Below are 27,509 nucleotides of genomic sequence, written 5' to 3' on the forward strand. Positions count from 1 at the left end.
AAAATAATACTTCAATGACCTTCTCTTCTAATTTGTTAATTAAAACACACTCCTATATACACGATACGTGTGCTTAAAAGTATGCACATTCGCTAAAACATGTAAGAAAAATTATTTACAATTAAAGAAAAAATAAACATATTTATATGTAACAAAATCTATTTAGGAATTAATTTAATAACAAATTAACTAAAATAAACGTAAAATGTTACTTAATTATTTTTTTGCGTTTTCGCCTTAAGATGCTTGTATAATAACCATGTAAAATTAGAGTGTGATTAAGTGTAAGACTTTTATAATAAAAAAAAATGCAAGATTGAAGGATGTACTTGGTTGTCACATGTATTAGAATTTCCTTTTTTGCAATATAACATTAAATTATCAATTTTTAGAATCATTACAATTAAATTTTTAATTAATTAAATTAAAGTATGAATTTATTAAAGGTATTATTATAGTTTATTCCAAAGGGGAGCGCCAATAGACCATTTACTGATAAGCTCATAAGTTCTCTTATAAACTATAGAAATTGTGAGATGGTTATCTTCGATCTTTTTGTCGTTGAATTATGTTGACTAGTTTGTTCCACTGGCGACTCTATAAACTACCAACTCGTCTTTTTCATGAACTTCGTCAATGAGGCTTACACTCTATGTTAGCACATTAACACAAGTAATCAAATACGAGTACTTGTTATTGTGCACTTTCAAAACAAAGGGAAAATGGGCAATAGAACAAAATATCATCCTTCTTACGAATTAACAAGATTTGGCAAACTCGCAATAAGAATTAAAGAATCAGTCTTACGAATTCTATCTGTAGTCACAAGGAACCCAACATATAATAGGGGATAACAACGTAACAGATCATGACAATCAAAATGAATGTCTGTTAATTCTAGACTCAGATCAGTTGATATATTGGGAAACCCACTTAAACCCATCACCATATCCCATCTTGCGGACAATGCTGCACATGTATACTTCGAGAGGGCGGACATTGCTGCCCACGAGATTCACCTTCCCCTTGCCTGTAGTGCAGTTTGAAAGCCCCAAATGGTAGCGTAACTCCTCCTCCGAAGCTGCATAAGGTATGTCGATTTTGTTCCCTAAGATAAGAAATGGAACATTGGCCAAGGCTTCGTCAGAAAGTAAGGCATCAAGCTCCTTCTTTGATTCAGAAAATCTTTCCTTGTCAAAAGCATCCACAAGGTAAACTACAGCATCAACCTGCAACCAGCAAAAGAGTGCAACGATTAGTGTTACTGAATAACAAGAAAATACTACACAAGGCACATGGATAGGATCATAAGGGGCTATAATGGTGAGCTGGAGTACGAATTCAAGACCAAAGATAGTGATTCACAGCGCTGCTGATGCTGATCAACCAGCCAGCCTCACTCGAAAGTCGAAAGAGGAAAAGAGTAAGCATTTAAAAAAAACCAGACATATTGCAGAGGCCTTCCCTTAACAGATAGAGAAAATGCTGCTAGCTAAAACACAGGTGCTACTGGTGCTCAGAAATTGTCATCCTAAAATCTAGCAAATTAGCAATTACTGTATTTTTTTTATGGGACAACATCAAGCATGTAAGTCACAAACTTGTGAAATCTTAAAGGGGATGCACAAAAGAAAGAATTTCCACGCATTTTCAATTTATCTTTCATTTTTACTGTGGGCATCGGTTACTCTGTTGAAATTAATATAGCCTACATAAGTACAAGATCAGCTCCTTCATACAATCTACAGGTGACGGAAGAATAGCTAAGTGTCTGCTTTCTTCTCCCTGTTACTTCTCTAATTATTACTTATGCAGATCAGGTTGGCAAACAAAAGAATTTACAGTGAGTCAGTAATAAGTAGAGAATGAATAGAGTCAACATTATCCTAGACACTCTTCCATACTTCCATTTTAAGGCCAGGGACTCTCATCATATTACTCAGAAAGAGGCTAAGGGCAGGTGAGCCTGCATAGGTTGAAACTTGAAATCACTATCATTGATCTTAATTGTATATTTTCCTCAAGTTGTACGTATCCACAGGGCTTTTGTTTTTAAACTCCCAGTGACTTGAAGATTCTCTTTATTTTCCAATCAACATAAACATATTTTCACCAACATTTTTGTGTTGGCTTAAAGGACTCATTTAAGAAAGCACATCAAAATGGAAATTTTGGTTTTCCTTGCTTTGCTGCTATAGTTTACCAATCTGAATCGAAAAGAGGAAGATAACTCCTTCAAACCTCCACACAAGATGTCAGAAGACATAAAAAGCCAAAGTTGGTTAGAACTACAGATCTCTGAAAACAAACTCAATCAAGGATATAATGCTTATAACAGCTAGATGTAATTTTAACAGTTTCAGAATTTATAGGTCCCAAGGCATCACTTCAGGCAACCTTTCTCAAACAATGGCATGCACCTCCCCTTCATCTGCCTGTACTTTCCAATGCTAATGTTCTATGTTCTTTGAAGTGTTTGCTCAATAACAATAATACTTCCTTATGCAATGTCAAAATATGCAATTTCACACTCGGTATGAAAGATCAATCTAAGAATTATATCAGGTAGATGAAGAGAATACAGGATCCTGTTCTTGCTAATGCATCCATTCAGGCCTTATTCTCTTCACCTTAAAAAACAAAAGGGCTGCCCAGTTCATTTCACAGCTAAATACTTTCAGACAAGTTTAGGTAAATTCAGACAAGGGGTTTTTAAGTGATAGAGAAGAACTCAGAATAAGCCTTAAACAGCCCCAACATTCATTGCCAGATGAACCTGGCCACCTGGGAGAACCTGGGACTGCAAAATTAAGATGCATGAGGACCCAGACTGAGAAGATAAGATAAATCAGAATTCAAGTTCCAAGTTAAACACTTAAACCTTCTCCTTGCAAATAAGACAATGTTTGGGAATAACAGTCTAATACCAAAAAAGTTATTAAAAACAAAAAAACTTCAAAGTTCTAATACTTTACAGCTATCTAGCAGACCCACAGTGTTGGGAATTAATAAGACATCAGAGGATGCATTAGCAAACGAGAAATGTGAAACAAAAGTGGATATATCTTAATGCATTCCTAAAATCCCCCTAAGCAGATTCACTTTATATGAAGATGAATGTTCATCAATTTGTGTAGAAAATTCATTCCTGAACCATAACACTCTTAATACTTTTTCAAGTCGAATCTCTACAACCAAAAAAACAGGTGATACTCTAAACATGCAAAAATACAGCTCCAAATCAGCCTCCCTAAAAATATAACAAACCGACTTAGCCCCTAAACATCAAACCACATTTCCAAGCAATGACACAAAATCCAGCACAAGACTCTAGTAGTCCGGATTATAAGGAAAGGGTGCGGGAAGCATGATAAGAACCCGACCCAGTCATCATCATCCAGCTAAACTATTTAGTAGTTGCACAATTAAATTCCGCGTGCAAATGCTTTTTACAAACTTAGACCTGAATCTTGAAGCAATAAAGCTGAGCTAACTACAAATTCAATTGATCATGAAACTTTTCAAGACTTTTTCATCAAATCTACAACACAAAGGTTGACTTTTAGCTCAACTAACCCTCTTTCATTGACTTTTAAGTAAATCCTCAAAAATTCCCAAACAAAAATTGGATCAGACTAAAAATTCTCACAATTTAATAAAAATTATATTCAAATATACATTCATCATAATTCACCACAATATCGACCAAATTACAAAAATAGGGGAAAACCTTGGCATAGTAATCCTTCCAAACTCGACGAGCAATCTGATGACCACCCAAATCAAAAGCCTTAAACTTGATTTTCCCAATGCTCAGCTCCTCTGACGTCGGATGCTGAGTAGGCTGATGCTGAACTAATCGCTGAAAAAATCAAAAACCAAAAACAATCAATCAATCAAATAAAATAAAAAAGTCAAAATCCCTAAAACGAATAATTCACCAAATCGAAAACCCTAGAAAAAATAGTCAACCTCGTCTTTCAACATATGAAGGAGAGTGGTTTTTCCGGCATTATCAAGACCTAAAAAGAGAATTTTGGCCTCTTTCTGCCATAAACCCAACGATGCGAGAATTCCATAAAACCAATCGAATAGAAACATTGTTTAACTTTTTCGATTGAAATGGGATGAACTGGGTTTGGGGGGGGGGGGGGGGGGGGGTAGATTTGATTTGAAAAAGAAGGTTGGGTGTAATTAATTGACGGAGATCTACAAGAAAGGAAAGAAAAATAGAGTGAGTGGTGGGATTTGAAGAGGGTTAGGTTTGAGACAATTTTGGTCTTTTTTTATTTATTTTTAATTTGGTGTTGTGATTTTTGTATGTGTTGTCCTCGTTGTTCACGTTCTACACCACCTTTTATTTTACTCGGTAAATTTTTTTACGAGAGAGTTCAAATATATTATGATCATCAAAAATATTGACATGGACAATGCTAATCCTACTAGGCATAAATATTGACATGGACAATGCTAATCCTACTAGGCATAGAAAGCAAATAATGTACACTAAAATTATAAACTAACTTACCAACTCTGGTATTAGAATTATATCCTAATTCTAATTACCGTGACACTATTTCACATTGGAGAATGGTGAGGATCGAAAATGTGCAACTTGAATAACAAGTAATCAAACTGACTCTTGCGGTCTTGACTAGAGCCTTAGTAAAAATGTCGGCTAGTTGAGATGTAGTTGCGACATAAGACGGTGCAACGAGCCCTTCAGTGACTGCATGATGGCATCACGAACAAAGTGACAGTCGATCTCAATTTGTTTGGTACGCTCATAAAAAATCGGGTTTTTAGCAATATGTAAAGCATACTGACTATCACAAAACAACAAAATTGCTTTAAGGTGGTGAACTCCGAGACTCAACAATAAACCTTTCAACCATTTTAATTCACAAATAATTGCTGTCCTACAGTGATATTCTACCTCTGCTAAAGATCAAGAAATTACATGTTGCTTTTTTGTTTTCCACGAAATAGGTGATTGGCCAAAAAACAAGCCAACATGTAAGCGAACGATGAGTAACATGACAAGTTGTAAATGAAACAATAAATAATAAATATTACCTCGGTTCCTAGAAATTCTTTACGCTTTACATTTTAGTCCGTTCCTAAAAGTCCTTGTACTTTACTCCATTTTTAGCATATAAATTTTACATTTATACCCTTATTTGGCAAACGACAACATGCAAATTGCAATTCTTTAAGATTAATTTTCATCCATCACATTGTTGGACAATTTATAGCCACTCATTTTCCCATTTGTTACCTCATCATCACATGTTCACCAAAATTCCTTAATATCGTGCAAATAGTAAGCGTAAAGATCATTTAGGAACAAAGGTAATGATATGTTCATATTTTATAGTGCTTTTACCCTGTGTCGTATGTACTTTTGATCTTAATTGCACTCTTCGGAACGATTTTTAGTACTAATGTGCTCCTTGTAGTGCGTTTGTAGTTTCAGGTTAATCATTGTAGGAATTAGCATATTTGTGTGCATTTCCTACTCATTTGAATCACTACAAGAGACTATGTACTTTAGAGAGCACGAACATTGAGTTGGAAGAGTTTTGAAGCAAATCGAATAACGAAAGAAGTAGACAAATGACTATAGTCCACTATTTTATTCATAACTCAAGTTATACAAACCCAAATTAAATGATTATAATTGGGTTGGATTCTAAACTTCAAGATCTGTCCAACGAGTGGTCACTCGCCTAATTTCGAGGAATAACGAAGGAGATATGGCGTTTTGAAGATAGGGGATTGTGCAGTTTGTACGCGCCCCCGATCGGGCGAATGGTTGCCCGTCGGGCGATGGGCGCCTGTCGGGCGGGTTGCGAGATGTTTGCCCGATCAGGCGGCCCAAATCCTGATCTGGCGACGACGACCTTGGGCGCGGATTCTTAAGTTTATTTCCATTTTTTTACTTTGTTTTGGGCAAGACTATAAATATAAGCCCTCAGTTTTTGTATTCATCATCTTATTTCTCTAGACTCTTAGTTTATTACTTAGTTTTATTCTCTCTCTAAACATGGTTAATTAATTTTATTATGCAATTCAAGTTTCAAGCTTTGAATTTAATCCTTCGTTCTTCAATTCGTTATTGGTTAATTTCTTATTTTATTATTCAATTTCAATTATGCCAATATGCTTGTTTGGTTTAATATAAATATGTGTGAGTAGTTTATTTTCTAGGGTATAGGGGATCCATGAATGTATGATTGGGATTGGATTGGGTTATTTATTGATTGATAATCGTGATTTTTATAGTCTGCTTTAATTGTTCGTCAATTCAGTTCGGCCGGACTATTTTGATTGAGTTTGATTAACCTTAGATTACGCACCGAGAGGTATAAATTTGATGTTTATGATCTGTGGCTATTAGATAGGAATTATTTCTAGTAAATTGCGAGAGTCTGCTAGTTGTATTTCCTAAGATTCGAGAGATGCATGTTTTCCTAGTTATGATTGTTAATTGTTTATTTTTGCCCGTTGTCTAATCCTAGTTTGCATTTATGGTGAACCGTTGCTCTAGATTCCCTTAATATTGTTATTATCTTGTTTAATTTTCGTCGTAGTTATAATACTCAAAATCAACCCTTTTTACCTGTTACTCATAGGCTAGACTTGTTAATTAATAGTAGGAAGAACATTAATTGTTTCCCTGTGGATTCGATTCTGGCTTCCCTTGCTATTTAGTTAGTGAATTTAGGTTTATTTTTGATTTGGTGATACGACTTTAGCCTGTCAGGTAAATAATAATAATAATAATAATAATAATAATAATAATAATAATAATAATAATAATAATAATAATAATAATAAATTTTCACCCTCTTTCTTTGTTTGGGTCAGTAAAATGACAAACAACAATTTGCAAATAATAAAGATTATTGAGGTCTGCCTCTTCCTAGCTTCATTTAACTAGACTAGACTGAAAAATAAGCCCTGCAATTGAAATTAAGTCAAAAAGAGCATGGCTTAACTTATTTATTAAATCATTGATGTGTAGTTATATGATTTGAATATTTGAATTGGCAATGTTTATAGTTTTGATACAACAACCAATTGGGGTGAAAGACATGCTATAAAATGATAACCTTGATGGATGAAAACAATGAAACTCTAAACGGTCTTTTCATAAAATGCCTTTGAATTTTGACATAATTTACTAACAACTCATCGGGTTTCAATAAAACTTAAATACCACTAAAACAAAATTGAATACCCCAAATACCCTTACTTTTAACGCGCCTGAGTTTTGCCGTAATTTACCAACTACTCATGGGGTTTCAATAATATATAAATACCCCTAAAACAAAACCTAATACCCTAAATACCTTTACTTTTAACCCGTTGTTAGTGTTCCGATAACCCAGATTTAAATTTATCAAATACCCCTATTTTTAAACTTATTTCACCAAATATCTCTATTCGAAAACTTAATTGACTAAATATTCATATCTTTAAAAATACCCTTTTTGATGTTCAACATCTAGTTTTTTTGTTTGAAAAATAGTTGTTGAGTATTCTTTGCATATATATACCCCTGTTCTGTATGGTTCACGTGGTTGAGTAATTGTTGTTTTAATTTGTTAAGATTTTTGTCATGAGTTCCCACCTAGAATAAAGAGAAGTGATGGAAAACCTCTCAAACAGAGAAAAATGGTGCAAATGAGCTAAGAAAAGGAAGAGGTGCACCTCCGTTAAGTGTGGCAAATGCAACTAAGAAAAAGAAGAGGGGTGCAACAACAAGACACGACACGACTCGACCCGACAAAGCACGCTAAATTTAGTAAAATTAACCTTACGCACGACGGGCCGGCCCAGCACCAGTGGCGGATCCAAGGAGGGGCCTACCCGGGCCTTGGCCCACCCCATGGATCTGCTATGATAAATAATAATTGTTCCAAATATTAAATAGAAAATAGTCTAGCACAATTGGTTTGTTGTTCAGCCGGAGCATTGTAATACAATGTAGTAATTGGTGCGTGGAACGATTCCCCCCATCCACGCCATTTTGTTGTTTTGTTTTGTTTTATTTTTTGCATTCCAAATTTCAAACTGCTGACATTTTCTTTTATTTATTTTAATTTCTCTTCCTTTCTAAGTTCTAACTCTCAAGTATATACTAGTTTATCTTTATGTTTTAAGAATCTGTTACACTAGTTTATCTTTATATCAAAATAAATTATTATTTTATTAAGGGAAAAAGTCTAACAAAATTAAATAACATACACAGTTTGGCCCACCCAATAAAATTATCCTGGATCCACCGTTGCCCAGCACGACACGACCCGAAGCCCGACCCGGGCCATGGCCATCTTTAGGACATGGCTCCTCATACCGACGTAAAAGTGATAATTCATTAATTCCCCATTCCCCGGCCCCACCATGCTTAATGGACCGGATCCATGAATCCATGATATTGTTGGTCCTGCCAAGAATTTGGATTAGGTCTCGAATTGGGTTGGGCTTACAATGTGTAAAAATAAAAAGCCCATTATCTATACTGGTCCTCTCATTTAGGAAAGCATCCATCAAAATTAGGGTTTCACATAAAAACAACCCCTTCACCTCCACATCTCCATTCTTCCCGCAAACCCTAGCTGCGACACCCAAACCTCTCTCCTCTGCTTGCAGGTTTCTCTCTCCTCCATCTTCCTCAATATTTCGAACTCGTTTTCTTTTGATTTGATTGTAATGGCGTATAATTCGATTCTAACTGTGTAATTTGATCTGTGAAATAGTTGACTGAAGAAGAAAAATGGCCAAGTCGAAGAATCACACGGCTCACAACCAGTCTTACAAGGCCCACAAGAATGGCATCAAGAAACCCCGCAAGCATCGCCACTCATCTACCAAGGGGGTATGAATTTTCGCCGTTAATTTTGATTTACTCTTTGCTACATTTTCAATTTATTTTATGCTTATTGTTTTTTTTTGAAATTTGAAGATGGACCCAAAGTTCTTGAGGAACCAGAGGTACGCAAGGAAGCACAACAAGAAGGTTGACGATGTTGCAACTGAGGAAGAATAGATGATTCGCTGTTTTTACTACTGAAAATCAATTTTAGGGAAGTTTCAATTTTTGTTTTATGTTGATGGATGCTATTACTGTTAGGTTCAATTCCCAGATTTTAAATCTATCTAAGTTTTGCCCTTTTGATGGTGACAATGGTGTATTTGCAACTTATTAGTCATTACGGATTACTTTAATAGAGGAAATTTGCAAGTCCAATTTTATATTTGTTTATTTTTCTTATGTCTGTTGTTGAAGTTGTTTATTGTGTCTGCGGTACTTCTGGGATACTATATGCGTTTCTGGGATTATTCAGTGATGTGTTGTGATACTATTATGCATAGATTGTAGGATTTAGGTTATGGGTAGCGAATGCGAATATCGCGAGTGTGGTTCCTATTGTTTGAATATTTGGTAGATTTAGCAAAGAAATGATCAGCATTGAGATAGTCATTTGGTGATTTAGCGTTTAAAATGAGTTTGATTTGGGTCCTGATTGTATGGCTTATCATGCCCGTCTTTATAATCTAGCTTTGTAATTGGCAAACTGAGGTAACTGTTGAACAATTTAGTTGCTGCACTAGCTAGGCTATGATTTACGATTAAGCATTGCCTTCCCCTAGTTTTGTATTAGTGAAGTTTCCTGTTTGAGGTTTGAGACATGAGTGAGTTTGGAGTGTTTCTGTTTTCATTGTAGTTTGTTGTTGCTTCATACCACGGCCAATTATTTGTGTTGTGGAGTGATGTAAGAATGAAATTGCCTAGGAAAACTGTATTAGTTAAAACTTTCAGGGTGGAAGAGTGTTGTGCTACATGGAAATCTAATCACCTAGTTTTAGTTTGTGGTGACTTTGATGGTTCCTTCCCTATGACTGTATGTTAAGCCTACTGTTTTGTAAAACCAGTACAGTGACTGTAAACTGGCAATGATTGTGGGATCATATTCAATTGCATCCATACATGCTCGTGGATATATTGTGTTTACGCTCTCTATCCACAGATTCTGGTTATGTTTATGTTGTTGAGTTCATAAATTGCAACTAAAATGTTTGACAGCAAGTAATTTGTTGTTTGTTTGGTACCTGGATTTGCTCTTATTTTCTACTGCTGCCTGGTGGGTTTTAGATTTAACTGGCATGGAAAGGAAATTTGCCATTTTTAAGTAAACAACCGTGAAAGGTTATCTCTGCAGTATTCACTCTGGTTTCAAAATACCAATAATACTAAAGCGGGTTCGGTTCCTTCTGCAAGCCTTTAGGAGGGGTTAGGATAAAAGAGAGGACTTGGGGAAAGGGGTTGGATGGCGAATAGAAAGGAGACTTGCCCAAAATTATATTCTGATTGATGATAACCTCATCTTGTTTGCTTGCAACAAGTTCTACGTATTTAGTCTGAAGAGCCTCAAAAAGTTATTGTTTGGTTATTTATACAAATATACAATTACCTGTGTTGAGTCGTTGTTGGTTTCTCGTATGTTACATGTCTTCCGTATGATTGAGTTGTAATTTGAGAATCTTCAAACTTTTAACAGATTTTTCATGAAATGCTCTCTAGATTTTTCGTAATGTATCAAACTACCCTGTTTTTCAGAAATTCAACAAAGACCTTAATCTTTAACGAAAGTCTAATGCTGTTACTTTTTGTTGATAATTAAAACCTAGTTAATCTTATCAACCCCAATTAACACTAATCATCCCTGAACTAAGCCTAATTAAATTAAAACCCCACATACGCCAAGACCATCCCTGAGCCGGCCAACACTGGCTTGAGCCCACCTGACTCGTTGCTGCCCCAACTCCTTTCTCACTCACTACCGCCCCAACTCCTTTCTCACTCACTACCGCCCACCTAACTGCCACCCACCCACAAATCCAATTTGCTTTAATTTTAAAGGAATGGTGGTCTCCTTCACACAAATTCTTTCTCCTCATTTGTGAGTTTTCTCCGTTTACATTTTCAGACTTCCCAAAAGACGTGCAACTTTGCATCCTATTGTTCTTAATGCCTTCAGGCATCTCCTTCTCATGCACCTCGAAATGGTCCGTGTTGCTGTGTCGGTATAATGGTGGCGGGTTTTGGTACGCCATGTGTGACCGCATGTGGGGTTCAGAGACTCGGATAAGAAAATGGAACGATGTAAAAATCGAGTTTAGACTCTTCTATAAGACCTTGTCGGAGTACGAGAATATCATTGGATTTTGGCGCAAAAACGGCGAAATAAACAATCTAATGTCGTTTTAAATTCCCAATTTCTCGGTTTCTTACTTCAATTTTTTGGGGATGTGATTGAATTGGGGAAATTGGGTTGGTGCTCGTCGATTCGTCGGCTATAGAAAGATAAAAAAGAAAGGGGTTGGTTGGTTGCTCGCGGAGAGGGAGAGAGGAAAAGGAGGTGACGCGGGCAACCGACGACGGTACCGATAGACTCGAGCGACCAACAAGGGCTCTCCCTGTCGTAGTGTTGGCGGTGTGGGGTTGTGGTGTTTATTCACTTATTTGATGGGTTAGGGTTATTTACTTAATTTGGTTTTATTAAGGTTAAGTAATTATTTGAATAAAAACTATAACTACATGATTAGAAAGTATAACTAATTGATTGGAAGTAATTAATAGAACTTCGTTTAGTATGACATCGCTTCACACCTCGCGGTGCTTACACCTCTCACATATTGAACTTCTGTTAAACATCCCAAGAACTTGTATTGAGAAGAGTGCGCCTCTTCATGAAGGTGATATAACTGCAACGAAATGCCTTAAAGTGGAAAATAGTTTGCAAGGCATCTGACAATCTCCTATTTCCGAGTAATTTGGTAATCAGTTGGTCTTATACATATAACCTTTTTATATAAGTTTTTATATTACGATATACTCCGTATTTGAGTAATGCAAAAGTCAGCTTTCACATTCCTTGGAAGTAGTGGTGTATATGGTCAAAATTTTCTAGTTTGACTTCGAAAGTGTTCCACCATGAGGGACTGAGGGGGCAGGGAGGCTGGACGTGTTCTATGAACAGGCGATCAACTCATCAAGTGCACATAAGCTAAGGTTCTGGGAAAATGGGTGGAAAAGAGAGGTGTTTGAGAAAAATGAATGTAGAAATTTTTTTCTGCCCTTTTCTTACCAAAAAAATAAAATAAAAATGAAATGTAAATATCAGAAGCGAAACATTAACCTGTTGCACACGTGACCTATGAAAGCTTTTGTTACAAAAAAGATGAACTAAACTTTTCGATGATATTTAATCACCCATTTTACAACATGCAAAGCTATATCCTGAAGCATAAAGTATCTATGAATTTCCTTACGAGCTCAAAACTAGTTTGAATGCAAGTATTATTGCAAGAGATTGAGTAAACTGAAACCCCTGATCTAACCACACGCAGAAACTTGCAACCATACTGCTGGAGCCTGGAAGGCTGTTTTCATTGCCATACTGCTGGAGTGGAAAGCTGTCAATCAAGATTGGGTACATTCTTTCAACAGTTCTCAATCTTCTCATGCAATTAAATGTCTTCAAAATTCTATGGCAGAATACTACTGTCACAGCTTTAGACTGCAACGGGCTCTTTTACTGGACTAGAAACTTGAACATTAACCTGTTCCAGAAAGAATGAAAATCAGATTATTAACTGCAGATGGCATCACATGATACCAAATGAAATAGTCGGATAAAATACTCATTCTGAATAGGAAAAATCTTGAGTTGTTAGCATGAGAATTATGACTGATCACTGTCGCATCACAGTGTTCACTGTCGCTATGTGGCTGTTTTTACATGAATGCAATACATTCTTTTGGACTTTAAATGTTACCACTAAATACTACTACTTGTCTAAAATAGAAGTCCTTGAAGATAATTCTCATACAAACTACAAGTGTGAAGTAAACACACACTACAATTGATTCCTTAGCTGCATTTGTTTGTTTTCCACCATCAATTAGTTTTTTTTTTAACATATTTTACGGGAGTGCATTTGTTTGTTCTCACTTCAGAGACTATAACTTACCTTAGCTGCTTTATATAGCTCATCTAGTACTTCAGACAGTGTTGGGTGTGCATGAACTGCAAGCTTTAAGTCCTGCAGAAATAAAGAAATTCAAGTGATTATTTTACAGATCGGAACACAAAAGATCACAAGTGCACAAGCATATCCTACCCAAATTTGCTAAGAAAAGAAAGATACCTGTATAGGGGTGCCCATTGCGATTGCATTGGATGCTTCATGAATGAGGTCTGCTGCATGCAATCCAAATATATGAACTCCAAGGATCTCCCCATTGTCAGGTCTGTATATCAACTGCAAAATGTCTCAAAAAAAAGGAGATTAGAGAATACCAAAGGAGAGTAGAACAATAGTCAATATACACAGCTTTATCTCTAAGTGGACAGGATTTGTGAGAGGTAATTAGACGATGTTTAAGGAGGACAGACCAAATTTTTTAAATGCAGCATGTTCAACAAATGACAAAATAAGTTCACATATAGATTCTCACGAATACAAAAATTAAGGAATGCAACCTTAGCAATTCCTTCTGCTTCATTTTCTGCCAGTGCCTTTGAGTTGGCTTTGAAACTAGTCTTTGCGACACTTACTGGAAATCCCTCCTTTTCAGCTTTCTCCCTTGCTTGGGGCTGCAAATTTTACATAGTTATTTATAGGCGACTAGAGAAAACGCAAAACAAAGTTATAGCTTTTGTAAATATAAAATCTTCATGAAGTTCCAATTCTATAATACATTGATTACAAAAACAATAACTTCACCTCCGTTAATCCAACCATGCTAATCTCAGGATGAGTGAAACATGCAGCTGGAATACTTAAATGATTGAGAACATGATCTCTTCCAGTGACTTGTTCAACAACTGTAACGAGAAAGCATAGAGACTTAATCCAAGTGTGGCAGATTGAAATTTGAAATCTGTATTGTAGAAAAGACAATGAACCGGTCAACATATAATAACTACCTGAGATTCCTTGAGCACTAGCTGCATGAGCCAACATCATTTTACCATTAGCATCACCAATGCAATACAAGTTAGGTACCTGAGAGAAAAACAAAAGTTTAGAGATCTAGCTTTTTCAAGTTGCAAGTGGAAGAAAAAACATAGGGAAAGGACTATGGGACATACTAGCTTGCCATTTGCATCAATAACTCGCATGCGGTCATCAACAGGAACAAAACCTCTTTGAGTAACAACATTGATCTGTACAGAACTTTCAATTCAATGTCCATAATGCAGTAGAAAATTTTCTTATGTAGAAATCAGATTATGATTAGCTTGAATAACATACGCTTTCTAAACCAAGACCCTGGGTGTATGGTGCTCTTCCAGTTGCAATCAGTGCAGCATCAACCTGTTTGATAACACCATAATTTGCCAAATCTCAGCTTTCATGCAGGATGAAGAAACTAAAATACTGAATTTGCAGTAGATTTTGGTCCTAAACTAAGCCCATTTAAGTAGACAGAAAAATGGAATAGTGCTAATACATATTAAAATATAGGAGCTTTGCAATTCAGCCTTATCAAGACCAACTTAAATGACATTCACTGATATTGAGCTTGACAACCTGAATTTCCACCCAACCCACCCCCGTTTTATAACATTAACAAGCTTTACCTCCAAAGTATCCTTGTGTTCCTTGGTCTTGGCATCAGTAAGCTCTATAGTGACTGGTTTGCCATCCTTTGCCGGAGTGATCTGTGAAACACCAGATTTCATACATTAGTTCAGATTAGATACAAACACAAATGCTGGCAAAGCTAACGTGAACTTACCTTAGTTGCAAAAACTCCGGTATGATAATCAATTTTTCTTGGATTAATCAGTATTCTTTGGGCCAATTTGGAAACCTCTGGGTCAAATCCAGGCATAAGCTGATCTAGAGCTTCTATGAATGTGACCTGTACAACACATAAGATTGAGATTGTTTATACCAAAAACAAACATATATGACCAGAAGTCAGGAGCAATAATTCAAAGACATCATGGTTAGCAGAAGAGAACCCTCAAGGCATAAACAAGATCATGTGAAAAAGTTGGGATGAGAAAAACAAATAAGCATCAAGAACCATGAAAAAGTAATTGTGGACATTCATTTTTTTGACTAAGCAGGTGAGATAACAAAAGCTAGTAAGCTATAGAAAACTGATAAAAATAACTAGTGGTAATTGTTACCTCGCTTCCAAGGGCTGTATAGACATCACTGAACTCAAGACCAATGTAGCCACTCCCCACAATTGCTATCCAGTCGGGCACAGACTCTAATTTTAGTGCATGGTCACTGGTAATAACAGTCTTTCCTGCGTGCCAATATACAGTCATTAGAATCTGAGAGAGAAGAATTACTGCTCCAAGCCTCCAAGTAAAAAGAAGAAAGCATTATTTACCCTGGCTTATACTAAAGTACTATTTACATCAAGTAAAGCAGACATAACCAGTCGTCACTTGATAGACATCATGAGTAGTAATAACATGCTAGGCTCTTCAAAGGTTCAAAACTGTATACTTGCTTATTAAACCCCTTAATATCGGTACACTTGTTAGACATCATGAGTAGTAATAACATGCTAGGCTCTTCAAAGGTTCAAAACTGTATACTTGCTTATTAAACCCCTTAATATCGGTACAATTAAAACACCGCTAGAAAATCCATGACTTAATCTACGAGTCTAACAAATAGCTCTTGCCAAAAATGAAATAAGGGAGTTGTACATACACATGTGTAACCTTATCCTTGCAATTGCCCATAACTATTTTAGGCAGATACTTGCTACAAGGGGGAATTGATTGAGCCACTACTTCACAATAAATAAACATGGAATATATCACATTTTCGGTGAGATGTTTAATTTTGTTCATTGTGATCTGGTGTTAAATGATTGTCAAATAATGACTCTCACGAATCAATTCAGTGGTTTGATAGGAAATTCGGGGGAAGGGGAGCAACCCAGCAATAAACTTAAAGAATATATTTTAAGAGCATTTACCATCAACTTCGATGCCTCTAGGAACAAAAGGAACTGAACCAGTTGCAATGATTATATCCTTTGCAGTAACAATGTTATCTTTACCAAATTGTACTTTTTGCGGGCCCTGGACATACGCAAAAAGATAATTAGCCATATAAGAAATCTAAAACGAGAGCCAGCAAAAGAAGAGCAAGTAAACAAGCTACCCTTAATTTCTAAACAACGTCAACATTCCCTTTTCACTTCTCAAAATAACTTGCAATATTCACATGCAGAGACCAAGCAACAAAAAAGAATCAACATGATATGGCAGTCATGACTCACCAGAATTGTACCAAAGCCTGTCAATATATCCACGCCAAGTGCTTTAAGTGAATTAGTCAAATTACCACGAATTTTTGAAGCGAGATTGCTCGCATGATCAGCTACTCCTTGTCTATCATAATTAGCAGCTCCAACCTGTTGCAAGTCCCAATGACCCAATGACAGAGAGAAGTAACTCAAGAAGACTCTTGCAAAGAAAAATACATGCTTTTCTTAACCCCTGTTTAGTAAAATAACAAATATTTTTAAGCAGAATAAATTAATCCAAGCCACAATGTTTCTAAATTCTATGGTTGGAAGAGTTACAAAATTGGGGACCTTTTGAACCATATTACCCCTTTTCCTGCCAGTTGCCACCATCCATATACTATTGCCACTTTTCATATATTACGGGGGAAAAAAAGGATGAAGAAAACACCTGCATAATGTCTTTATCCCCTTCTATAAGAAGGAAAATATCTTAATAGTACCTGTATTCCAAAGGATTTCAAGTGTTGTTCATTTTGAAGCTCACGCATCCTCCCACTCACAGCCAGCAGTGCTTTAGAAGGGACACAACCTCTGTTCACACAAGTTCCTCCCATCACATCTCCTTCAATGATCGCAGTTTTAAGACCCTGCAAATTGGCACTTCATTATCTTACAATCTCTTCCAATATTTGGAAAGTAAACAAGCATTTAGCCAACAATCATGGGGCAAATACTACTTTTGATCTACAAAGAGCCAGGCGGGGCATATTTCATTTCAGGAAGTTCAAATTTCTATAATCACCTAAACAAGTAAGAACACCAATACTTCTGTGCATCAACATGAGACTTATCAGGTCATTGTCAAAATTCTGAAAACAATAAAACATTGCTCTTCCACTCAAAAAGCATTTACGAATAATGAAATTTCAGCTCTATCAATAATAAAATGAACTTCAATATTTTCAAATTAATTTAAACATCATCCATCATCTTACAACGATCACACCGGCAGAAACCAGAAGATATCATATCCAAACTTTCAACATTCCTAACAGATTAAAAATACCATCTGATTTGAAAGGGAAAAAGACGTACCCTCTTTGAAATTTTTCTCAATTATACTATTGTAGTTGAGATATTGGAAAACTAAGTCCATCCAGAATGAAAGTCTGTAAAATTTTCCGGTTTGGAACTTTGGACTTTGGATTGTTTTCTACCAGTGAAAGTTTGGAACTATTCCCGTACAAATGAAACTTATCGTTGTTATTTACCAAAAAGATTAAGTTGTGACTGAAGCATTTCTGCCAAAATTACAAATTACATAATTCTCCGGATGTCTCAATGCTATGTTCCCTCACCCCTATGATTGCATAATAGGTTGTTTTCATCAAAACCTAACATTGAAAATGTCGAACCAATCCTTATATCACTCTGAGCATGGCCATCGTACAATTGCGAGTCCCAAGAAGTGAACATTTTAGTCAACTAGACGCTTCTTTCCAATCATCGTATTGTTTCCCCACTTAACACAATCAAACACGGATTTGTCACCGGAAAATCTCACCTTAACCCTCCTTCCGATCCAATATACTTCGCACAATTCATTCTAGCTGCTTTTTTTATACGAAATGTAATTCATTCAATCAATGCAACATTAAATGTCACTTTATGAATCAATTTAACATTATAGATTAACTTAAAATATTATCAAAAGAATCATATGTCACTTCACAATGCCAATGTAATTTTCACTAAGCTTAACCAAATACTCAAATATGCATAAAGGGAGTGTAATTCACACAAAAACTCTGTTCAACCAAATCTCAGCTCATTTTCATGATCAACCAATCACAATTAAAATCTGCCAAAAAAATCACAGAAGACATTATTCAGAAAAATGGCTACTGATTTTCGATGCGAATCACAACTACTAGCAGCTAAATTAACCCCTAATCATTCATTTTCTTCAACATTATTCAAAATTGAAACAAAAATTTGCAACATAAAGCATCCAATACCTAAAATACCACACAAAAAACTACCTTCTCGACGGCGTGGAGAGCGGCGCCATGGCCACCAACACCAGCACCAATAATAAGGAGATCATAATCAAAGGTCTTAGGAGAGCTGCCATTGGTGGACAAAGCCGCGGAGATAGAACTCGGAACTCGGCGACACGGCAGCTGAACCCGGCGCGAGTTGACGGAGAAACTCAGAGCTTCCTTCCGGAGTCCACAGAATCGAAGATTGACATTGAGATTGAGAGGTTTAGCTGAAACTGAGGGGAAATCGAAGGTGTGACTTGATCTGGTTGAGATTGGGGAAGATGATTGAAGAGATAGAGACGACTGCATTTTGATTGTGAAGAAATAGATCGAAAATTGCGAGTGATTTTTTGTGAGGGGGTTTTGGAGAAGAAGGCCGTTAGAATTAAGGTTTTGATGGCGGAGATATCAAAGAGTGGCAGATAAACTACCTCCTCTACTGTCTCTACTATGATATTGACGAAGTCTTTTATCACACTAAAAAATTAAAATACTTCCTTTAGTTTTTTTTTTTCTTTAAAAAAGAAGTAATGCCTTATATTGATAATTTGTCCGTTAGTACATATGGGGACTACTTCCTTTAGTCTAGTCTAGAGTCTAGACATAAACGACTTGTTTGTTTAGAGGGATAAAGAGTGGGGATAAGGATATTTTATCTATTCACCCTCTTATCCCTTGTTTGTTTACAGGGATTAATTTTTTCACGGGGATAGGGATAGGGATTAAATGTTCTCTTATCCTCCTGATTCTGTACTTGGTTGGCGGCAGGTATTAGAGAAGTGATTTCTCCTTGCAATGTGAAAATACAATTATGTCCTTTGCTGAGATTTCCTTCCAGTTTTCCACTTCCCTGTATTCCCGCTTTTTTTTTTCCTGCTGCAACAACTTACAACTCAATCTTGCATTTCACCGCCAACATCAACTTGCCGGAAGCCATAAGCAAGTAGCCATTAACTTCTAATTTGCTCATATTAATCCCAAAAAGCTACTCTAATTTTCATATACTATAAACAATAACAAAAATCTTTTTTAAAATCCAAACCTTGATCTTGTAATTAAATTAATATTTTAAAATCAATAAGTAAAATCAAGAATTGTCACCTTCCTGAACTTCTTCAACGGCTGCTCTTTCACCCAAGACCGGAGATGACGGTGGTCCAACACCGGAAACTTCACTACCACCACCTCCGCCACCTCAATTGCTACCGTTCATCGTTCTCTATCTCCTTCTATTCTCCTCCTTTCTCTCTCATATATAGGTCAAATCAAAAGGGGATTTGGAGAAGATAAAAAGAAAGTGTTGATATGGAAAAGGTTATACAAAGAAAGTAGAATATGGGTTCATGAATTACAGAAATGTAGAGAAGTTTAATTGGAGGAGAAAGAAAGAAATATTTACAGAAGTAGGATGGGTATCAAATGAATAAGGGGGAGTATAAGAATTTGTTGTTTTGTCCCAATACATTTCCACTACCGTGCCAAACAAAGGATAGGGATAAAACCTATGAATTCCCTATTACAAATTCCCCATCCTTGTCCCATTTTTTATCCTTATCCCTATCCCCATTCTGTACCAAACGAGCCCAAATGGATATTTTTGCTAGTTATTAAAGCGTTATGTAAACAATCATTTCGATTTCTGCCAATGAAAAATAAAATTTTTAATTAATTTAAAATTTAATATATATATATATATATAATTAAAGCGGGTATATTTGTTCGAGCACTACGTAAGAAATCATTAGATTTCGGCCAATAAGAAATAAGATTTTTAATTTATTTTAAAATTAAAAGGTGCAATGCTAGGTAGATAAATAATTAGGTGTCATACATGCTAGGTAGATAAATAATTAGGTGTCATACATGTAAATTAAAAGGTGCAATGCTAGGTAAACAAGAAATTAATAATAGAAAATAAAACAGTTTTCCCGACAACGACGCCAAAATTTGATAGGCTAAATCACACTCCTATCAAGGATAAACCTAACGTTCACCAACTAAAAATATAGCAAGGGAAGTTGGGATCATATCCACAAGGAAACAATACTCTTTCTACTATTAATCGACAAGTCTAGACTATTGGTAACAAGGAAATGGTTTGGGTTGAGTAATTAAACTACGACAATAATTAAACGATGGGAAAATCAATAATAAAAGGCCTAGGGTATAGGTTCACTAATGAACAATAATCTGGGATGATAACAATCACTAATGGTCAACAAAGAAATCGATCAGACTAGTATACTCTCTCGAATCGATACTAATCATAAACTTAGGATTAACATGCTCTCGCAATTTATTAAACCCAATTCTACCTATTGAAACAAGCCTACACATCAAATTGCATCTCTCGGATTTTAACTTGATATTGCTAGACTAATACAATTAAACCTGCGCAAATCTAATCGCATAGTATATGAAATCAATCAATAGGAAATCAACCAACAATGCCAACAATTAACAATAACCAATCATCCCTTCATATTAGTTCATGGATTCCCGAACCCTAGATTAGAACTACTCACACATAATTGAAATAAGCAAATTAAGCAATAATATTGAATGAGAACATAATTAAATTAGAATAATAAGACGAGGAATGAATTAATACCGAAATTATGAGCGACGAATTGAATGAAAGTTTGGAACTTTAAATTGAAGAAAAATAATTGTGTAACAAAGTTTGAGAGAATAAAATCTAAGCGAAAATAAATTAAGTGCTTAAAATTAGATGCTTACAAAATATTAAGGGCTTAGTATTTATAGTTTGCCCAAAAACAAAACAAAAATGGAATATTAAACTAAAATCCGCGCCCCATGGGTTGACGTTTCCTGATCGGGCAATGGGCCGCCCGATCGGGCGAACAACTCAATAATCTCTTAATAGCAGGCTTCAGCGCAGGCGCCTGATGGGAACCGGGGGACGAGCCCCGATCGCGCGGGCGTGTGCCAAAACATTAATTCTCGCCCGACGGGTAAACCACTACCCTTGGAGACGTTGACGAGCCCAGCCCCGATGGGCATCGGGCGAATGACACCCGATCGAGCGTGTGATGAATGAGTATTTCTCTCTTTTTCTCGCTCGGTTGGTCTCCCTTCGCCCACAGGTCGCAGGGCGACCGACTTGGCACGTCATTCTTCATCCCAATCACCGATTCTAACTCTTGGGGCTCAAATGTGAACATCCTAGGCTCCCAAGAGTTGACAATTATCATCCCGAACATACTCGGGATCCTGTAGTTGCCCGTAATATCACGAAACGAGCCTAAAAAGGCTAATTTCTCTTCAAACAACCTGAAAACTTAAGGCACACTACACAACACATATTAGTACTAAAAATGGCTCCTAAGATCTCATTTAACATAGAATAGTACTTAATGACGAGGCTAAAAACACTATAAATAATGCATATATCAGTACTCACGTATTTGCAGGGCCGGCTCCGACAATTTGATGGCCCGGTGCTAAGCTTATCAATGAAGCTCATATGAGGCCCCTAAAAAAATTTTAATGTAAAACACATAATTATTATATTAATATTATTTTATTTATACAAAATATAAAGTCAAATTAATAATATGGTTTAACGTTTTATGTGTGATGGTTTGAGAAAATTGATGTAAAGCTTTGATGGACATGAAAAAGACAAATATTAATATTGTTTTATTTATACAAAATATAAAGTCAAATTAATAATATGATTTAACGTTTTATGTGTGATGGTTTGAGAAAATTGATGTAAATGTTTGATGGACATGAAAAAGACAAATAAAAAAAGGGGGCATGAGAAAAATTGAACCCTGGTCTTGGCTACCACACTTATAAATCCTTACCAACTGGGACAAAGATTACTTAATGCATAATAAAACAGCTGTTAATTATATAATATTTATTCTTGGGGGTTTAACCAACATAATTTCTTTTTGGGGCCCCAAAATTTTGTGGCCCGGTGCTGGAGGTCCACCTGGACCTCCCTTTAGCCGGCCCTGCGTATTTGGCTCGTTGCCGGTTATGGAGGGAGGAGGAAAAAGAAGGAGGTAGGAAAAAAAATTAAGTGGGATATCTTGGGTGTGTGGGGTGGTTTTTCTGGTGGGGTTGGAGGTAAAGGAGAGATCATAGAAGGCCATGGAGGCAAAAAGAAGGTAGGAGGAATGAGGAAGAAGATTGCAGGAAAAAAAACTTTTTTAGCTAGTCACCGGTAATTTGGTGCAATAAAAAGTAATGTGGCGTAAAGGTTAGACTATTAGATAATAATCCAAATGTCGGATTACTAAAGTAAAATTGTCGAAACGTTGGATTTTTTAAAGTAATTTTTTCTAAAGAAAAGTATACTAGAAATTGGTCAATATTATACTACTTGCACTTATAAAATTTATAATAATTTTATTAAATTATAATTATAAGAAATTGGGAGTCAGTTGCATGAGTGATTATTTAAAGGGAAATGAATTACGTTTGGAAATTTTGTCAGGGAACAAGTTCGTTAAAAAGTACTATCTATGTATATATTTTGGTTGTGACATTCATGTCTATTTGTGACTAGGTTTATTTAGGGATTATCATATCTTGGTAAATTAATTATTCATTTACTCATCAATCATCTCACTTTAATAGCTTTTTGCTAAAAAACACCCCCATTTATTTATACTCGTCCAAATTATCGCTTATTTATTGAAAGACCTCAAGAAAACAAGACAGCTTGATAAACAGGGACACTAAAAATAGCCAACATTGTGAAAATAACCCTTATTTCACGGTAATTTTTGTTGTTTATAGCATAATTACTTAATTTCCTTCCAATATTTGCTTTATTAATTGCTTTGTTTCACTTTTATTTTTGATGTTTACTTACACCAACAAAATCATATATCTCATTCTTCTTTCTTCCTCTCATGGCCTAGATCTTAAGGATAATTACACTTCCCCTCACAAGCGGGCCTAAATCACTAGACCCAATTATGGGGGTTTTAGTGAATTCCTTCCTTTTCAAATTTTATCATATCATAAACAAGAAAAAACATATTCCCATTCGAGGAAGTAAATTTCGTTCACAAAAAAAAGGTCTTCATTTCCCTCATAATCGATGAACTTCTCTTGTAATTAACACAATCTCATATAATTATAGAGGAAAGGATAAAGATATTATTAATAATTTATTAATCAGTGGCAGAGAAACCATTTATCTATCGTAGAGCTGGTGGTATATAGAAGTCAATTTTTATTGCGCCCATCACCCTCAATGGGATCACCGACTCATACAAGGGTGGCAGAGGTAGCAGGAGGAATAACAGCAGATTGCGCAACAGTATGGTGTTGTTTTCCATACACGGCTGCAAACCTATTGACTCTTATCATATATAAGGTACCAAGAAGGCTTTGTCGGAAGGCATTTAAGAGATATCGAAAGAAAGAATTGATTAAAAAAGGGTTGTTGCCCCTTTATTCAAATACTCCAACATTAACCACATTAAATCGACAAAATGAAATAAATTTGGATCCACTTAATTGTGAAAGAACAATTGAGATTATTCATAATGGTGAGAAGGTTACTTTTGTAATTGGTGGGAGTAAGGTGGATGACGATTTAAAAGAACTAGAGAAGAAGATGATTACGAAGTTTAGAGGCTTTTGGAGAAGCCATTCACAACAAGAAACGTGATCCACAAACAAATTCTTCTTTATATTGTATTATGAACAATATTCGAGTTGTTCTTAATATGCTTTTGCATATTTGGATATAGTTTTTCAACACTCTTGTGTAATTATAAAATATGATTGTGCTTTTGTATGAAAAGTGAAAATAAAAATTAGGTTTTTCCCATAAATAGTGCACATTTTTAAAAAAACTTATTCTATACTATTATCATTTTAAATAACAATTCTTGATAACTGATGAGTAACATTTATGTCACTCATAGGGTGGTGATTTAGGCATCATTTGAGTCGTTTTATTCTATTTTTAATATTTTTAATCTTTAGTTTCCTTAATTTTTAATTTTTAATATTTATAGCTTAGTTTAGTGTTTTTAGCCATTTTTGTTAGTTTTTAGATCTTAATTTCGTAATTTATTTTATAATTTTATAGTTTAAATACTATTGTTTCGTTTTAATTTTTTCTATAGTTACTATTGTTATTATTTATTAATTTTTGTTTTGTTTCATTTTATTTTCTCGTTTCTCCCCCCGTGTTCTATTTCTTATGTGTAGGTGTTTCAAGGCCCGGATTTTCAAGGTCCGGGTTAAGTTTTCGAGCCAAAATCAAGTTCTTATGTCCTCTGGGTGGTTTTGGCGCAAGACTTGCTAAAGACAACACCAAAGCCTAACATTTATTTGTTAGCTTCTTCCTATCCTCTCCACCTTAGCCTACACCACTCATATACCTTATCCTACACCGGCCACCCTTTCAAGCAACAAGAGTTTACATCTCCATTTCCCTCGTCGCTGCACCACCTCTCCATCTCCCTCGTCACTACACCACCGCTCAATCTCCGTTACCCTGCATTACCAATAGAAGCACCCCGCAATTACTCTCCTTTATCACCGATGTAATGCCATGCCACAACAGCCTGCGACACCCTCGCAGCAAGCCACGCATCATCGAACATCAAAGTCACAATATTAGCCCTACAAACAACACCCCAGAACATAGGAAAAGAAGAGTATTTGGGTTTTATCAAACCTGTATTGCGTTCAACCGAACTCAAATTTTAGGAAAGTTCCTGCCAATTTTGAAAGATTTCAGGTTCGACCCAACTATCAATGAGTTTGCCCAAACCACTATTAATTTCGCTCGAACCTCTTTTTAGTGAAAGAGATGGGCCAGGCCCATAACAAAACTAAATTAAATCAAACTAAATGCTAGGAAAGGAAATAAAGAAAACACACTAAAACTTAAAGAACCGAAGCTAGAACAGCAGCCCTAAGACTAGTTCGCAGCTCTCGAACTACTCATACCCACCGGAACTAACCGAGATCGCGTCAACCCCCCTAGGTCCTCCAATAATACGGTCTGAAGGTCCACCGGGACCACCTCAAATTCAACCATCTTTTGGTCGGAATTGACCTCGTAGTTGGCCAACCAATTTGCCGCTCGATTAGCCTCTCTGTAACAATGTGTAATTATAATCACCCACTCATGTCGACGAATGAGTGACTTACATCTACGTATGAGATGAATATAAGGAGAATGAGAAGGTACCTCTTCTAGTAACATACGAATAACCACCTCCGAGTCAACTGTTAACTGGACCTTCCGATGCCCTCCATTTCAAGCTATAGCAAATCCACGGATTTCACCAAATAATTCAGCTTTCATACATGAACCATTACCATAATTTGAGGCAAAAACTTTATATAGCTCACCCATGTACCCCCATATCATCCCTCCTGCTCCAGCCAGACCCGGGTTACCTTTCGAAGCCCCGTCCGTATCGAGACAAACCCAACCCTCTTTTGGAAAGTCCCATCTAATAAACTTCTCTACACGTTGTCTTTTTCTTGTAGGCATAAACAACGAATTACTACTCATAGCCCTTACAATATCTCCAACTCTCGAAAATAGGAAAGCCACTTGATCTACTAGAATTTGTACTTCCCTATCAAAACACATGGCATTCCTCCATCTCCAAAGCCATCAACACGTAATCGCGAACATCAAATCCCAATCTTCCCTCGTACTGAGTTGTGCCTATCAATGTTAGCTACTAGCCAATCCCTAAACGGACCTCCTCGCCCAATATTTGCATCCACCCAACCAGGTCGACACCAAACTACCCGAGCTGCAGGATGAAACCTTAAAATGTGCTCGATAGTCTCCTTGCCCGTTCCACACTCTGAACATCAAGGATCATTAGTCAACTTACGTATGTACCTGTTCACATTAGTCATCAACCAATCTTGAGCTGCTAGCCAAAAAAACATTTGTATCCTTTGAGGAGCTTCCAACCTCCATATTAATTGCCAACTTTTACTCCAATTTATACAAGGTGCATTAATATTTTTCATGATTTTCAAAGATGAGGTAATGGTAAACCCACCTGAAGGGCTCCCATTCCAAAATATTTTAAAATGTATGGTTTATATACAAGTCTACCTTGTAGAGTTTTGTTAAAACTCTAGAGGATTTGTACTCCTCCGTCTATGGCGGTTTATAGTTCGATCGAACGTTTGAACGCGATTTTCTGTACGGATTAAATGATGCTCGACGATTTCTTGGAGGATATGGATGTATGATTGAATAGTGTTGATGATTGATGATGTTGAGCGCGAATGATAAGGGATGATGGACAGTGATGATGTTTAGAGGAGGGAAGAAAAGTAGTGAGGAATGAAAGGAAGGGAAGCAACAAAGTAAAGAAGGAAGAAGAGGGGGTCTGACATTTTTTTTTGGGAGGATTATACCCTTTTTCCTTTAATTTTCTTTTCTCCCTTTTTAATGTAATTACTTTTCTTTGTTTTGATTTATTTTCTTTTCTCTCTTTTATTTTCATTTTTAGCTAGTGGTACAAATACTTGAAGTTGGACCGATTTAGACCAGGTACATAATTAGTTTAGTTCATTCCATTTTTTAGGGTTTTAGTTAATTTTTGGAGAGAAAGCGAGAAAATAAAATGGGTTGAAATTTGATGTTGAAGAATCAAAGATGAGAAATGATGATTTGGAGATTTCCACCATTTAATCAATGAGATTTTCTTTACTCTTCTCTCTCTTAAAAAAATCCATGTTCATATTTTTAGATAATTAGCTTAATTTTCTAGGGTTTATGATTAGCTTTTGAGAGAGAAAGTGAAAAAAAATATGGATTGAAATTGGATTTTGAAGAATAAAAAATTGGAATTGATGATTTGGAGATCTCCATCAATTAATCAATGAGAATTTTCATTACTCATCTCTCTTCATTTATTTCCTTATTTATTGCTTTATTTATTGTTTGATTAGTTTAATTATTCATGTTTAGTTTAATTATCCATGTTTAGATTAGTTGTTATTGGTTAGTTTCATGTTTCTAGTTGTTGAGTTCTATAAATTTCTAGTTTTTATGTTGATTGAGTAGTGTATTGGTTAGGGTTTGGGTGAAAACCTCACAATGATTGATTTGGGTAATTGAGTTTGAATTTGGTGATGTTGCATGATTAAATTATTGTTTGTTTGAGGAAACT

The 27,509-nt window shown here is 35.9% G+C and overlaps 4 protein-coding genes across 4 annotated transcripts; 2 read left to right on the top strand and 2 right to left on the bottom strand.

The window, feature by feature from the left end:
• Nucleotides 1-730: 730 nt before the first annotated feature.
• On the bottom strand, nt 731-4,324 carry LOC110774735 (GTP-binding protein SAR1A). Its single transcript, XM_021979307.2, has 3 exons — nt 3,973-4,324; nt 3,731-3,862; nt 731-1,229 (listed from the first exon to the last, which is right to left on the bottom strand). Exons 1-3 carry the CDS (start codon nt 4,099-4,101, stop codon nt 909-911), a joined length of 582 nt encoding a protein of 193 aa, XP_021834999.1. The 5' UTR covers nt 4,102-4,324; the 3' UTR covers nt 731-908.
• A 4,179-nt stretch (nt 4,325-8,503) lies between these two features.
• LOC110774733 (60S ribosomal protein L29-1) lies at nt 8,504-9,256 on the top strand. Its single transcript, XM_021979301.2, has 3 exons — nt 8,504-8,658; nt 8,766-8,884; nt 8,972-9,256. Exons 2-3 carry the CDS (start codon nt 8,783-8,785, stop codon nt 9,053-9,055), a joined length of 186 nt encoding a protein of 61 aa, XP_021834993.1. The 5' UTR covers nt 8,504-8,658; nt 8,766-8,782; the 3' UTR covers nt 9,056-9,256.
• A 2,910-nt stretch (nt 9,257-12,166) lies between these two features.
• Nucleotides 12,167-18,825, bottom strand: LOC110774724 (dihydrolipoyl dehydrogenase 1, chloroplastic). Its single transcript, XM_021979291.2, has 15 exons — nt 18,349-18,825; nt 16,807-16,953; nt 16,337-16,471; nt 16,031-16,136; nt 15,219-15,343; nt 14,819-14,944; nt 14,661-14,741; nt 14,332-14,394; nt 14,169-14,243; nt 14,004-14,082; nt 13,801-13,901; nt 13,557-13,670; nt 13,222-13,335; nt 13,045-13,116; nt 12,167-12,633 (listed from the first exon to the last, which is right to left on the bottom strand). The coding sequence occupies exons 1-15, from the start codon at nt 18,658-18,660 to the stop codon at nt 12,586-12,588; spliced, it is 1,698 nt and encodes a 565-aa protein (XP_021834983.1). The 5' UTR covers nt 18,661-18,825; the 3' UTR covers nt 12,167-12,585.
• A 4,765-nt stretch (nt 18,826-23,590) lies between these two features.
• Nucleotides 23,591-24,010, top strand: LOC110774728 (uncharacterized). Its single transcript, XM_021979296.1, has one exon. It carries the CDS (start codon nt 23,591-23,593, stop codon nt 24,008-24,010), a length of 420 nt encoding a protein of 139 aa, XP_021834988.1.
• The last annotated feature ends 3,499 nt before the right edge of the window (nt 24,011-27,509 follow it).

The sequence above is a fragment of the Spinacia oleracea genome, chromosome 3 (genome assembly GCF_020520425.1).
Source record: "Spinacia oleracea cultivar Varoflay chromosome 3, BTI_SOV_V1, whole genome shotgun sequence".
Lineage (NCBI taxonomy): Eukaryota > Viridiplantae > Streptophyta > Magnoliopsida > Caryophyllales > Amaranthaceae > Spinacia > Spinacia oleracea.

Coding starts and splice junctions, on each gene's coding strand:
- LOC110774735 (XM_021979307.2), bottom strand. CDS start 4,101: ATGTTTCTATTCGATTGGTTTTATGGAATTCTCGCATCGTTGGGTTTA. Junction 3,863..3,972: donor TTCATATGTTGAAAGACGAG/GTTGACTATTTT, acceptor TGATTTTTTCAG/CGATTAGTTCAGCATCAGCC. Junction 1,230..3,730: donor GGAAGGATTACTATGCCAAG/GTTTTCCCCTAT, acceptor TGCTGGTTGCAG/GTTGATGCTGTAGTTTACCT.
- LOC110774733 (XM_021979301.2), top strand. CDS start 8,783: ATGGCCAAGTCGAAGAATCACACGGCTCACAACCAGTCTTACAAGGCC. Junction 8,885..8,971: donor GCCACTCATCTACCAAGGGG/GTATGAATTTTC, acceptor TGAAATTTGAAG/ATGGACCCAAAGTTCTTGAG.
- LOC110774724 (XM_021979291.2), bottom strand. CDS start 18,660: ATGCAGTCGTCTCTATCTCTTCAATCATCTTCCCCAATCTCAACCAGA. Junction 16,954..18,348: donor CTCTCCACGCCGTCGAGAAG/GTAGTTTTTTGT, acceptor GCCAATTTGCAG/GGTCTTAAAACTGCGATCAT. Junction 14,083..14,168: donor TTGATGCAAATGGCAAGCTA/GTATGTCCCATA, acceptor TTTTTCTCTCAG/GTACCTAACTTGTATTGCAT.
- LOC110774728 (XM_021979296.1), top strand. CDS start 23,591: ATGGGATCACCGACTCATACAAGGGTGGCAGAGGTAGCAGGAGGAATA.